The 15,653-nt window shown below is 41.8% G+C and overlaps 1 protein-coding gene across 6 annotated transcripts in view; it reads left to right on the top strand.

The window, feature by feature from the left end:
• AGBL3 (AGBL carboxypeptidase 3) overlaps positions 1-15,653 on the top strand; it is a 125,271-nt gene that overhangs the window by 58,664 nt on the left and 50,954 nt on the right. For 5 of the 6 annotated variants that reach the window (XM_075602518.1, XM_075602515.1, XM_075602517.1 and 2 more), the window contains exons 7-15: positions 1,408-2,190; positions 5,747-5,912; positions 8,374-8,500; positions 9,522-9,622; positions 10,206-10,327; positions 11,424-11,490; positions 12,263-12,352; positions 13,516-13,584; positions 14,744-14,833. In XM_075602518.1, coding sequence (XP_075458633.1) covers positions 1,408-2,190; positions 5,747-5,912; positions 8,374-8,500; positions 9,522-9,622; positions 10,206-10,327; positions 11,424-11,490; positions 12,263-12,352; positions 13,516-13,584; positions 14,744-14,833 — 1,615 coding nt within the window. The remainder of the gene's footprint in view (positions 1-1,407; positions 2,191-5,746; positions 5,913-8,373; positions 8,501-9,521; positions 9,623-10,205; positions 10,328-11,423; positions 11,491-12,262; positions 12,353-13,515; positions 13,585-14,743; positions 14,834-15,653) is intronic. The other variant, XM_075602516.1, reaches the window with a different exon arrangement.

Below are 15,653 nucleotides of genomic sequence, written 5' to 3'. Positions count from 1 at the left end.
GTAAATGATTACTGCAGAGCCTTTGTCCATCATGAATACAGAACTTGGTGACAAACCGATCGCAGCAAGTTTTCTATTCCACGGGGCTGTTAATTCCACACACACGGTATCCAAGCCAGTCAGGTCCATTTCAGAAATCTATTACCGATATTAGCATTTTTATTTTCTCAGCGGGGAAGCTTTTTTTTTTCCCCCCAGTCAGTTGAGCTGCTGTCTGATTTTTATAGAATAAATTGTCATAAATTCAGTTAGTAGCTGTGTATAATAATGGGATAAATCGCCGTCTCCACTCTAACATCTGACAGCAATCTTGTGCGTCAGTATGAGTGTGTGTCCTGACACCCATGGTATGTTTACTGCTTGCCTGAGTTGTGCGATACGCCACATTAGACGTTGGGAGGGAGAAACAAGAGTCAGTTGACAGAGTTTGAGCCAAGAAGAATATTTAGAGAGAAAGCACTGAAAGAACCGAAATTGGATCACAGTTTTTTTTGTGGTCAAGCTGTTCCATGAAGCCCTTAGAGCAGGGGTTCTCAACTTCAGTCCTTAAGAGCCACCAACAAGTCAGGTTTTAAGGATATCCCAGCTTCAGCGCAGGCGGCTCAACCAGTGGCTCAGTCGAAGGTTGGATATCCCAGCTCCACCTGTGCTGAAGCTGGGATATCCTTAAAACCTGACCTGTTGGGGGCATCTTGCGGACAGGAGTTGAGAACCTCTGCTCTTAGAGGAAATAATGCAGTTAAGTGTGAAGGCGTTTTTGCAATTTCCATTTGCTAATCAATAATGTTACCAATGAAGAAAAGATTTCATGACGTAAAATGTAATTCAAACTGTAACCCCATTGCTTGTAGAGGAATAAGATTAATCTGCAGAGCTTCTCTAGTAGCAAAGAGATTAATTGCGCCGTCTTGCTACTACTATACATACAGTAGTGTATGAAATGAAGGGAAGAAACTCAACGATGGTATGTTTTTCTATCATTGTTATGTTTGCCTAATAAATTTAGACAATGAACGTCTTGTGTCTGGGACTGCTACATTTCTGAAACAAAATATTATTCATAGACATACTGCTGTACCTAGATCGACGTTTATACATAGATAATTACCCCCCTACAAAACCAACGGGAGGTTCCACTGCCCTTTCGGAGCCTTTCCAATCACTTTCTGTGCTCAAACACCAAGAATATTAAAGGGTTAGCCCCACATGGTACCAAATGTAAATAATGGTAGTGCTACAGTATGTTTAATAGGTTATAACTAGATAATTGATGCTTAATACAAAACAGACAAGTCTAGACTACCCTTATTTCTACCTTCTCTATCCCTCCTAATTGCACCATTTCATAATTAGAAGGAATGTATATAAATCTTACAAACTCATCCTCTCCTGGCTTTAATCTTCCAGTGATGACTACGACTACCAACTGACTCTGCGTACCGACCTCTATACAAACCGGCACACCCAGTGGTTCTACTTTCGAGCGAAGAACACCCAGGCTGGTGTGCCCTACCGCTTTACCATCATCAACTTCATGAAGTCCAGCAGCCTGTACAATCATGGCATGCGGCCCCTCATGTATTCCGAGCAAGAAGCCAAAACCCGTCATGTTGGCTGGCATAGAATTGGAGATGAGATCAAGTACTACAAGAACAACCGTGGCCATGACGGCCAGCTTTATTTTTCTCTCTCTTGGACCTTCAAGTTCCCACACAGCAGGGACACTTGCTATTTTGCACACTGTTACCCCTATACTTATTCCAACCTGCAGGACTACTTGGCTGAAATAGCCAATGACCCAGAACGCTCAAAGTACTGTAAGATCCGAGTCCTGTGCCATTCCTTGGCTGGAAACATGGTGCAGGTTTTGACCATCACAAACCCATCTTCAACCACCAAGGGATCAAAGAGGAAGAAGGCCGTGATTCTGACAGCCAGGGTCCACCCAGGTGAGACCAACAGCTCATTGGTGATGAAAGGGTTCCTTGATTACATTCTGAGTACAAGAAGTGATGCTCGTCTGCTGCGAGACACCTTCATCTTCAAGGTGGTACCCATGCTTAACCCCGACGGTGTGATTGTGGGCAACTATCGCTGCTCTCTTGCTGGCCGGGACCTAAACCGCAACTACAAGTCCATGCTGAAGGATTCATTTCCATCTATCTGGTTCACCCGTAACATGATCAAACGGTAAGCAACCTTCCCATAGCAAGGGTAAAATGATTGACACTCGGTGCCTGAGGTTATGCCTAGAACACATCTGTTTTTATCATTTGACATTCATGTATTACTAGCTGAGTACTGGTTAAATGACAATGGGCCAAATATTTGAACATGAGAAAGTGGTGTTACCAGTGGCCCCATAAACAAACAGAAATATTCCAAACCTCTGCAAATTATCCTCATCCATTGACCTTAGAATGCAAGGAGGGGACGCCAAGGTTATGCTTGGCTGAGAATTCATTTAGCTTCACTGGTTTTAATGTTCATATATTTTACTTCAGTTTGATTAAACACTGGCCATGTGTATCCTGATAAGTATTAACTTTAACCACAAACACCATGTCTGGATTTGAAATGTGACTTAGGAGTGGCCTGAAATATATTGCTTTCCAATGATTTTTTAGGCTGACAACTCTAAATTATTACAAATTTAACCTCACCAGCTAGGGTAATGATATATTTTACCTGCCAATGCTTACCAATACCATTTGATGCCGTTTGGTTTTCAGACACCAACTGGCTCTTGATGCTACACACGTGTACACGCACACACGTTACATGTTAATGCCAGTTTTTTTGTTGTTGCAGGGTTGTGTAGGCCCTTTTTATAAATTAGATGGGCTTCTGTGTTAAAAGCGGCCAACCGCACCAGATTTATCAAATGAAAAACCCCATGGGGGGCAGCAAGAGAGGACAACGTGCCTGTGGTCAGTTAATAACACAAAGCAGGAGGAATTAATTAAAGCGGTGGGCGAGATGGGTTAAATACCCCCATGTACAGTAACATTGTTGGTAGCAAACAGCTGAATTGATTCTTCCCCCAGATAATTTCTTCCCTCCTTGTTTTGTGGGTTATCGCGTAAACCTCCTTAATAACTTTCCCACCATAATGCTGCACATTCAAATGGCGTTGCTGCAGTGCTGGGGAAACAGAAGACAGGTTTTCAGCACGGTATAAATAAAATAAAAGATAATAAGACGTATTATATTACCTGCAGACAGCTACAGCGAAGAAGGCATGGCCCGCTCCTCTCCACTTCAACAGTTTACCTCTTCTTTCTGTGTAGGACTGATTACTTTTAATGGCCTATCTGCTGCTAACTGTCAATCAATTTGATGTCAGCTCTGAGCTTTATCATAGCACTTATTTCACTTGATAATATCTATAAAAAAAAATAATATATAATAATTTTGTGTCCTGCTTTTAAGCCGTTGCAGCATGTAGAAATAGGTTGTTTTCTAGCTCCCTCTAGTGGTAACATCATGTAAAGGGTCTTTTATTCATCACCAGGCAGATTCAAACGGGGCTCTGCTGTATAGACGTTTTAGATTTCTTGTGTATCAAGGCACTAAAAAGTATACCTCAATTCATGGCACGATTTCTTTTTTCTTGAGTTCACATTCAATGTCATTAAATTCACTATGTTTTCATGCAGATTTGTTGGCCAAAGATGTTTCTACCACTTAGCAGCTGACAGTTGTTGATGCTGAAAAAATGTAGGAATAATGATGATTTGGAAATTGAACAATGTTGCTATAATAGATAGGCAGAACAGCAACATTAAAGCTGCAGTTCAAGCAATGTGTTTGTTTTTGTTTTTTTGTTAATAAATCAGTTCTGTACTATGAGAAAAGACTTGTAGCATTTAAAATATACTGTATATATATATACAGTGTTCGGCAAACCTATAGATTTGCTCGCCCCGGGCGAGTGGATTTAACCCCCGGGCGAGTAAATATTGGCCCAAGCAGCACACGTTTGGTACTAGGTGGCGAGTAGATTTTTTTGTGTGGCGAGTAGATTTTTTGGTGATTTGTCAACCACTGTGTATATATATATATATATATATATATATATATATATATATATATATATTCATTTTTAAAGACATTTTTAATGTATTATAATGTAACAAGCATTTTTTGTTCCTATAGCAACCATTTACAAAGTCACATCCCCTTCCTCTTCTGAAACAGCCTCTGGCACACCCCTTTTTGAGCCCTGCCCTCTCTCTAGCAGTGAACCAATTGTATCTGGTGACTGCCTGGTCACATGATCTTCCCCACAGAACTTTGCATCTTTGGCCCTCTTCTGCTGCACTGGCGGCCATTTAGTGAACCCCTGAGCCGAATCTTCACGGATCGATAACAGGAGAACAGATCGATCGGCAACTTAGCTAATCACTTGTCAGTGTGTAGATTGTATTGATCCACATATTGAATGAAGAAAAAAAAATATATATAAAAAAAATAATTAAATGGCAGCTTGAACTGCTGCTTTAACAAGCAGCTCTAACCATCTTTTTTTAAAAATCGCACAGTTCCAGGGATCCCGCAGTTCAAATCTGTATATTAAAAAAAATTATGGAGTAAGGGGTATTGCTGCTTTTAAACACATTTCAGGCAAAGCAGAAAAACAATGAGGGACGGTGGCTAATTCACCAAAGTCTCCCAGATAAAATACTAGGACAATTCTGATGCAAAAAGAAAGAAAAAAAACAGAACACATTTATGTAAGGAACAACTCCTACTGACAACAAGGATGCTATCTTGGCCTTCGTTTTGCCCCACTTTGGATAAATAGACCCGCATAAGTTCCTTGAAGTCCACTGATCTGTTACGGGAGTTCATTGTTACAGCTTATACATGCAATTACAATTTGTAGCCAAACTCCTCAATATGGCTTCCGTGATTTCACAATACATGTAACGTGAATGTAACATGGCTGCAGTATGTGTTGCATCTGTACCAATAAGGTTCTATTTGTTAATGGAATTCCTGCATGTTAATTCTGGGATGTGTAGCTTTGAATTCTGTACAATGTTTGATAAGCTACTGCAGAGGTGGCCAACTCCAGTCCGCAAGGGCCACCAACAGGCCAGGTATTGGCGATATCCCTGCTTGACTGAGCCACCTGTGCTGAAGCAGGAATATCCCTAATACCTGTCCTGTTGGTGGCCCTTGAGGATTGGAGTTGGCCACCCCATAGCTACTGAATCCCATACCCAAACATACAGTACATTATAATGGTTTGTGGGCTCTGTTCTTTAAAGACGAGAGATGTATAGACCAGGAACAGTATCCTGTTCATACAACAGTGCACTGAACTTGAATACTGATTATAAACGTTATTTTCTGAACATGCGTTCATCGAGCCAATCATGTAATTCTATCTGTACAATTACAGGCCCATAACTCTACATTTACCATGGTTGAGGTGGATGCAGAAGATTCCATTTGTTTAATATATATACATATATATATATATATATATATATATATATATATATATATATATATATATATATATATATATATATACATTTTGTGCTGGTACCTCACCAAACGTGTACGCTGCAAATTGAAAACGCATACAGTATAGGGAAATTATGCTGCAGCCCAGAGATACAAGCACCAAGTGTAAGCGGGGGAATCCCTGTACTTAAGAGCTTGCGGTCAAAGCATATGCAGAAGTACCTGTTGCTGTGTAATGAATGTCACCTTTCCTTCTCCCCCCTGGCAGTGTGCTGGAGGAGAGGGAGATACTGCTGTACTGTGACCTGCACGGGCACAGTAGGAAGCAGAACGTCTTTATGTATGGGTGCAATGACAAGAGAGCCCGGGCTGAGGGCATTCACTTGCCTCAACGCATTTTCCCACTCATGATTAGCAAGAACTGTCCTGACAAGGTGAGGCTACATCCAATGCAAAGGAACAGTGTCTCTCAGTGGTAAAGCAGCATTATTTGTGAAAGTACAGTAACTTTATTGATGTAATGTTTGTGTAACGGGTATTCCCCCACCCAATCGCATATAGAGTGTATGTGAGGGGGAACCTATATGTTACCAGGTGTGGTGCTATACCTGCAGGTTCACAGGAGGCCTGAGCCTCCGCTTGCTGGGAACCTGGGGTGCTTCTCTGGAACGTTTCTTCAATCAGCGCCTCCACTTATGTGAGATTCCAGGTGTGTAGAATGGCCCTCACATAGGAACATCCATAAAGTAACCAGCCCACACCAAAGGTTATGGCTAAAAGGGTTTACTATAGGGATCAGTAACATAACACACAGTATCATCATATAGAGTGTCAACAGCTTTATGCATAACAAACATACATTGGGTGCAGGGGCACCAATATCCCCTTGTACAGGCCCTTGGCCTCTCCGCCCAATAGTAACCCAACCATACAGTGCCCACAATAATTGGGTGCTCGGCACCAGCGTCCCAGTGTCCTGGACCCCCACCCAGTGTGGCAGCGCTGCTCACGTGTGTATAGTTGGTGCACTTATAGATACCTGCCCGGGCATACGTCCGTGCCAGGGTGTAAAGAACTTCGAAAAGGGTCTGGTGCAGGAACAGGAATCCGCCTCCGCGGTGTCCCACCTCCGTGTGAGGGGTCTCCCTCGTGGAGCGTCTCACCCGCAGAATGTCTCTTGCAGTAGAGCCTGTCTGAGCCCAGACGCAGGCCGCGATCACCGCATGCAACTGGCACCGACCGGTGATATCACATAACACTGTACTGTAGAAAGCAACCCCCCCTTGCACTGAAAGGGGCCTTTCCTGAAACTGCCAAACTAACTGCTATGACTGAACTGTAAAGCAACACTGTCTGTTCTTGTCAGAGCACACAGCACTGCAGCTGTGTCACTGACTAGACTCACTCTCAGCTAAGGGCAGGGTCCCTACCTTAGGGGCTGTCCCTATAAACTTACCCACTAAACCTAGTGGGGAGTGGGGCCTACCTGGGCCTGGGGTGTCTGTGGCCTAGTATAGCAGAGCACTGCTCTCTGTACACTACCTTCCCCAATCTCTGTCTGGATCCAACCTCTCTCACTGCTCGCAACAATGTATATATCTCTGCTCAGGAGAATCTCACTCTTACATTGGCTCCCTGGTGTCACCTGGGTTCCAGCCCCTGGGGCTAGTCCCTGGAGAGCCTTTCTATTATTGGGGCCGCGTGCGCTATGTCGGCTGCCCGTGCGCAATGCTGTAATGGCCGCCACTGCTCACTTCTGCGCATGCGCGACCTTGGGGAGTCCCTGCGCTACGGAGCGCCATCTCTGCCCCTTCGCCTTCACTATAATGTCCGCCGCAACTCTTATGCGCACGCGCAAACCTCCGCGCATGCACGAACGCATCCAAGATGGCGGCACCCTGTTGTGTATGCCACCGGGAGCCCCCGGTGACGCGATCTCCCCGACATACCACGGGGGTCCCCATTCTCCTGCGGAGGTAAGGGGGGCCAGGGGGAAGCCTGCTACATTTGCATAAACAGTGATGATAGAGGTCAGGAGATGAGTAAACCTTTTAAAAGGTTTCCAGAGCCTACATCTGGCTGTAATAGCAAAAACAGCGCGGTTTATTCCTGATTAAAAAGTCCCACCTATTAGGAGAGGATTTGTCTGATTGTAACCAAACACCTCCCAAGACCTAACGATAAGAGACTTGGGAATAAAACCACATTGAAGCTCACTTAATATTGAGTTTGATTTTCAATATATATTCCTTAACGTCTAAGGAAACTGTAAAGTATCCCCTGTGTCACTGTAATTCTGTAATACTTTATATAGCCTTCAAGTGAAATACGTTTAAGGAAAAGGGCTGTTGAACAGTTTTGATGCACAGTGTATTACAGTGAGCTGGATATAGATTTTATACATAGAGTAACACGGGGGGATGCTTTAGAGCAGAGTTATCACACACCATTTTCCAATAACAAAATGGGATTTGCCTGGGTGCAAACCGCATAAAGGAATAAATAGAAAGATACAAAGCAGACCCATCAGGGCTTGAAACTAAATGCAAAAGGAGTTTAGTAGCACAAATGTGTTCCTAAGATGCTTTATTCATTGCTGGACTGGCCGGCTACTAAATGGATTAAATAGCAGGCAATCTTATTACTGAAAATATTAATCTGTAATGTAAACAGGATTTACATGATGAACATTTACTCCAGTAGTGGAATTATTAATAATAGTTCATTTATTGTGTGTGTATACATATATACCGTTCTGTATAAGGAATTCATAACATATAACGTATTGTCTTCTATCTGTATATGCATATAACTTGCTTCCAGTAACATATTCCTTGTTTCAGTAACATTAACCAGCTGTGCACAGATAAACATCCTTACCGATGCCCCATTTAGTTTTTTTTCCCAGGCTGCAAGTTCAAAGTGCAGAGGAAAAAAGGAGGAACAGGGCGGGTAGTGATGTGGAAAATGGGCATCAGGAACAGTTACACCATGGAGGCCACGTTCTGCGGATCCACATTGGGTGAGAAGAATCCCGCGGGGCTTGGCATACTGTATCGGAATCTACTTATCAAACCCCTTTGTGTAATGCAGGATGTGGTGCATCACTCTCTGACTCTCTACTGTACTGTACATACTTCCACTCAGGAACTTACTGGGTCAAGTTAATGTGTGAGAGGCATATTCGCTGCTTGGGATATCTATGTCATTATTATACATTCATGTCAGAGAAGCTGGTTTATAAACCACAGATCAATCAACCCTGTACTATGGATAGAATCGAGAGGTATACAAAATATATATAAGTCCTACTACTTTGTATTAACCGAAGCTGCAGCTCTAGTACAGGATACTGTAGGTCCAAAATGTGAACTCTCTCACTGTGTGCTCATTTGCCTGTCATTACCCAGAATCCCTGTCGGCAGATTAATCGCTGCATGACGTGACAATGGGGGGAAGCGGGATTTAAAGACCTGTGGAAAATGTATAAATGCACTCAGGAGTTCGTTTTTTGCTGCATGTATCTTCGAGAAGCTGCTTGGAAGATGTGCTGGCTTATGGGTTTAACTTAATCTTGAGTCTGTCAAAGTGATCTTAGCATCTAGGGCACTGTTTTCCAAAAGGGTTCCCAGGAAACCCTTGGTTTCCACAGGCATCCTTAAACAGCTCCATGCAAATTTTCAGGTCATTTGAAAATTGGACCAAATACAGAAAATTTACAATGCATCTGATCTCAGATGCGGTATTAGAGAGAGTGGGGTTCGTTGCAATGCATCTGATCTCAGACCCACTATTAGAGAGGGTTGGGTTTCTTACAATGCATCTAATCTCAGACGCGCTATTGGAGAGAGTTGGGGTTCGTTGCAATGCATCTGATCTCAGACGTGCTATTAGAGAGGGTTGGGGTTCCGCAGGATTTCTTAATATAATTAATGGATCCCTTAACAAAAAAAAGGTTGGAAACCACTGATCTTGGTTTAATAAGGTCTTTGTAATGTTTTGATACATTTGGTTAAAGTCCTAAACCTAATTTGTAATTCAAGGTAAAAGGCGCGGAACCCATTTCAGCACAAAAGATCTGGAGTCTCTGGGTTATCACTTCTGTGACGCTCTACTCGATTATTGTGACCCAGACCAAACCAAAGTAAGTGTGAGCAGTCCCACTACCTGTTTAGACTGTGGGGTATTAGTCTGTGCCAGGCCCACAGCTGGGGGGAAGAGAAAGAGTGGGGCTAATTATCTAATTGGACTTGACATAAATAGAGAAACTGAGAAATTCCTGGAAAGGTGAGTGTCAAGAAGTGTGCTATCTGTCTGAAGGTTATATTAAAACAAATAATGTAACTACTTACACAGCATGGCTCATCTATCTATCTATCTATCTATCTATCTATCTATCTATCTATCTATCTATCTATCTATCTATCTGTCTGTCTGTCTGTCTGTCTGTCTATCTATCTATCTATCTATTTTATATATATGTGTGTGTGTATATATATATATATATATATATAAAGTGTATATGTTAATCACTTTCTCATTGTAACTTGAAGTCTATTCTGGATACATTGTAGCACCATATTTATTAAGCCGTATTCTGGCACTAAAAGACATCTCTCTGTCCATTCAAGTCAATGGTCCGTAAGGTGCCTCCTATTGCTGGAAGATGTCGTATGCAGAAGATTGCTTAGTAAATATGGCCCATTATGTCACCGGCCTGTTTTTAGTACAATCTTTGCTTAAAAGAACTGGAGGAAACGCTGAAACAGCAGACAAGCAGCAACAATGAAAAACCCCACTTGGACTCTGAAACCTTTTTGGAAAACGTTCTATCAGATCTGGATTCCAGGTAATTCATATTACTCATAACGCAATCTTGTGGCTGCCGACATAATTCTTTATTTTTTTACATATACACCCACATTTTAGCTTCTCTGATGCATTTGTAGTGGAGATTTAAAAAAAAAAGAAGAAAAAAAAGATGGCAAAATATTGTTTTATATAGAGAGCAATCCTGTGCTCTATGCTTAGAAACCCTTTTCGAGTTGCTCTGATGTATGTAACTGACTACTTAATATACACACTTTTCACATTGGCGATCACTCATTGCCACGTGGTTGAGGAGAGTGGTTGATTGAACCCTACATTTCCTCGCTACTATGTATCCCTATACCCGCGCTTCATACCCTGGCAGTTCTGTGAATATGCATCACGGTCCAATTTGGTCCATATTTTTGCGGCCGTTTGCGACACCTGCAAACATGCTTATTACATTTGAGTGATAATACAAAAACAAACAAAAAGAAACCCCAATGACTGCACTTGTGTTGCCAATGTTGAAATGATGATACAATTAAAATAATTTTAATTAAAAAAGAACATAATAAAATAATGTTATATAGAGGGATATGGTAATTATGTCCACGACCATTCCCTAAAATTATTATGTTCTTTTTTAATTAAAATAATTTTAATTGTATCATCATTTCAACATTGGCAACACAAGTGCAGTCATTGGGGTTTCTTTTTGTTTGTTTTAGTATTGTTACCCTTATCCCCATTTGCACCTTTTTGCCACTCCATACTACCCTACATACTACTATATATCTATGTCGGCTGACTCGGGAGTCTTTCCCATCTTCCCCCTTTTCCCTTGATCTACATTTCAGTGATACAAAGAGAACGGAAAACTGCACCAGATACATCGCATTACAATATTCCATGGACTATCTGTCCCCCTAAGACCTCCTATAATGAATAAGTTGGCTAGTGCAAGCAAAGCAAAATTGGAGCAATTCACGGTACATTGACACAAAGTAACATGGCATCAAAATGACTATGAAATGAATGATGCTCCAGTTTGTTACACTTGATATATTTCCCACTCAGACAGTTACATTGTAAATGAGTTACAAGTTAACATGATTGGTCTTCATTCTTTTCAGCACCGGTGGCTCGGACAGCTCAGATTCCAATGGACCTCCTGCCCACCTGATGGAGCTAGCTTCTAAGGTACAGATTTTAATGAGTGGCTTATTGCTGTCACTGCATGGACTAATACAGGGGTGGCCAGCTCCAGTGCTCAAGGGCCACCTACAGGGCAGGTTTTAAGGATATCCCTGCTTCAGCACAGGTATCTCAGTCAATAACGGAGCCAACGATTGAGCCACCTGTGTTGAATCATGGGCCTTTCTGAAAACCCGACATGTTGGTGGCCCTTGAGGACTGGAGTTGGCCGTCCCATGACTAATAATACACAAGCCTTTATTCAATATGCTTTGAAGCAGTCTTTCATGTGGATGTGGATTCCCCAGCACAAAGAAGATGCCTTCACAGGATGTTGCCTCCGATACATTGTAAGATTTCCAGTATTTCCAGTATTTCTCTGGAATTTAGCCCTGCAGGTGTTTAATTACCTTCATCAAATGATATCCTGGGTGTCGATTAGTGCCAGCTAACAAGGCGCTACAGTGTTAATGCAATAAACCCTATATCACCCAAACTCAAATTTAATGCAATATCTTTGTAGTTTGAGAGGGAAGGACATATTAAAATAGTGGTACTGGTCTTCAAAGTCATAGATCCTGATTCAAAACTCAAGATCAGCTTTTTAGGACTTAGAAATCTTGCTACCGCCTTGGTGTAATGTAAGCTCATCGTGGCAGGGTACACTCGACCTACAAATGTTACTGTGGAACGCTATGTATGCACTGCCAGTGCCGTACACAAATACAGCACTTTTACTACATTCACACAAGATGTATTCTTCCTCCCACGTGAACAGGTGAAACCCAGGAAGAAACTGCTGAAAACAAAGAGGGAGAGAAACTCCTACAAAAAGCAACAGGGTGGGAACATAACACAAGAGCCTCTGGTAAGAACAGGCCAGTCTAATGGGTATATGTGCAGGGAGGGTGACGTGAGCATTTTATAGGTAGGATCGCGTGTAATGAATTGCTAGTATTGCCGTAATTTTGGTTGGCATTTCGATGTCAAACACCTCTTCCATTATGCATGCTTACACTGAACTATTTTCTGATTTATTGTTACATTTCTCTTTGCCTTATTGAAAAGGTGCACTCTGCCTATTGGCAATTGAGTGATATGGCCACTGCTTTCTTTCTTAGTCAACTAACCCAGGGGTGGCCAACTCCAGTCCTCAAGGGCCACGAACAGGTCAGGTTTTCAGGATATCCCTGCTTCAGCACAGGTGGCTCAGTCGAAGAGGGAACAAAAGACAAAAAGGCCTAGTGTTACATCTAACTTGACATATTATATAGTTAAATACTTATCTGTATATCTTCTCATAAGCAAGGGTAATTTAGTTCAATTCTTTGGACAAAGTATTTTAAGCCTACTGCCACGTCACGGTACGGCCCATCTGTAGGTCCTAACACTGCTGCACCTGCAAAAAGCTCTCATACCCTCTCTAATGGGGAGTGTGCTGGCTTTAATTGACATGGTCATTTACAGGTGCGTAGCAAGAACTGCCATTAAAAAGGTGGGATGAGTGAGTTTGGAAACAGAGAGGAGGGGGTCACTAACCTCCATGTTTTACCAACTGAAATTAACAAATGCAAATGTATGCTCAGAACCCAAATCCACCACATCATATAATGTGTATATTGTGTCAAAAAGAGTGTCAGAATCCTAGTAGCACGCTTTTTTTCCACAATATACACATGATGGTGTGGATTTGGATTCTGAGTTTACAGGGGCTGTGCGTGTTTGTTAATTTCAGTCTAAGACTGAGCCACTGATTCAGCCACCTGTACAAAGCAGAGATATTCCTAATACCTGGCCTGCTTGTGGCCCCTGGAGACTGTTTGGCCAACCCTGGACTACCCTAATAATTGCAGTGAACTTTTTCTGTTCAGTTATATAGTTGTTGAATGCAAATATTAAGCACTCAAGCTAATTGAGGGTTTGACGCTGTGCATACTGTACATGGATATTTTGTTGCAGCCATGAGAAGGATTTGCCAGCTGGTTTGCTCAATCTTATTAACAAACGGAACATGGTATTTTTCTTAACCAGGACGAAGTTAAGACCACAGCGGGGAAGGCACAAACCTTCATCGTGGACCAAGAACGAAGTAACAGGACTGTAAGGATAAAATACAGAAGAATACAATATGATCTGTTTTTTGTATTTACCCTAGTCACAAAAAATAGTGTGGATTTATTGTGAGACCTTTTAACAGATCGGCATGAGAACCTTTTATAGATGGAGATGGAGACAAGCGTTCAAGTTTTTTTTACTACAAACACCTGAATATGATTCATATGCACACCTATAAAGAAATCTCCTTTGCATCCATTCAGCCTTGCTGACAGCTTTCCTTGCGCCCAGAACTGAAGTATTGACTTGGGCCTTGGGATGTTGGAGTTGGACGTAGCCAAACTGATGAGCGGGGAGTTATTGGGGAGGGAGGGGTGGCCATTCAGGGTGTAGTAGGGAAATGGTAAAGAATAGTAGGGAAAGCCCAGCAGAGGAAGGGGGCCCAGCTAGGCAAAGCAGACCTCCAGTTCCGTGATTGACCTGCTGGGCCCCTCTCTTCCACTGGGACAGCTGTCCAGGCTCCCAAACCCTGTCGGCATGTCTGGATATATTAACCAATGAACTGGAAGTGCGGCCTTCAATACGTGAGAATTTCACAAATCATTTAGTGATGCCTATCATAAGTGAGACTGAGTAGTGTGAACAAAAATGGTCCACTGTATTGGAATGAATGACTAGAAGACTTTGGCCCGTATTTCCTAAGTGGTACTATGCCATCAGAAACCTTCCAGCGCTGGCATTAGATGTAGGGTGCAATTTGACAAACAGTAAGTATGTTTGAGCACAAACTGCTAGAAATAAGCACCACTTTTAATATAATATAAGCCATATTTACTAAGCAGTGCTTGTTCTTAAACGCCTTCTAGCACGGTTTAGTGTATATAACCCCTTTATCGCTTCATCAAGAGGATGGTCCGTAAAGTTACATCCGGCATGCAAAGTGTCTTATGGAGTAACACCATTGACTAAATATGGCTTTTTATGGCTCATTTACTGGAAAGGGGCCAGAAGGTGTCTTCCAGTATAAAGGTGTTTTATAAAATAGCACTTCTTAGTAGATATGGGCCAATATCCTGAATGCCCTACTTAAGACCAGGAAGTACATCTCATTAGACTGTTACAAAGCTGGGGACTGTTACAAAGCTGGTGGGGGGGGTTTTGGACTGTATTTTTTAACATAAAGTTGTTTTTGTTGATATTAAAGGTAGAGACGGCCCAGCAACAGAGAACAGTGCATGCATCTAGTATAGAAGCAACTGCATGGCCCAAATGGACTACATCTGATTTCAAAAATGTAATGTTTTTAATAGAAACTGTTCTAGGAATGACCTGTGTGTTTTACCTCTAATATTTGAAACAGTGGCACTGACAAGTCAGTAACGTTTGCAAACAAAGCTTGATATATATATATATATATATATATATATTTTTTTAACCCTTTAACATCGTTGCTGGTCTTTCTGGCTGTACATGGCTGGAGTACCTGTCCATTTCCTGGCTTTGTAAGTATATAAAAAGTCCAGCACAGGTATGGCAGGTGCTGAGCACAATACACTAAGTACATGGAATGAGAACGACAAGCAGCATCATGTACAAACCCTTTTGTAATGCCTCAAAGGACTTAATGATCATTGTGTACGCGCAGCACAAAGCAGATTGCATAATGAAGCTCAAAGCAGCAAGGTAATGTGTTTAATTAAGCTGTCTGGTATATTGTTTGCTTTATAAGGATTCTGTCAAACTCGTACCAGACCTCTTAATTTCTAAACGTTCATTTTCTGAACCTTCATGTTTCAAATATTAGATCTTCTGGGCAGAGACCTTTTTCTTTTCCTTTGTCCTTCTTTGGAAAGGCTGTTGGGTTCTTCCAGTAATCCCATTGGGTTCTGCACAAAAGGGTGAATAAACTCTTCCTAAGCACCAAAATGAATTACTGGTACAGTTCTAACCCTGAAACAAAATAAGACTTTTGAAATCCTGTTGACTTGCACAAATTAAATATAATGAAGTCATAATTATTTATTTATACAGAACCTAAAACAACATGTGCCTTTATTAAAGCAATAGGTGCAGTGCCATCTCCATGGCCTAAATACAGTGTGAGCACTCCTAAT

This window comes from Ascaphus truei, chromosome 5 (assembly GCF_040206685.1).
Source record: "Ascaphus truei isolate aAscTru1 chromosome 5, aAscTru1.hap1, whole genome shotgun sequence".
In the NCBI taxonomy this organism is placed as follows: domain Eukaryota; kingdom Metazoa; phylum Chordata; class Amphibia; order Anura; family Ascaphidae; genus Ascaphus; species Ascaphus truei.
Note: the sequence above shows the minus strand (reverse complement) of the source record. Positions and strands in the feature narration are given on the sequence as shown.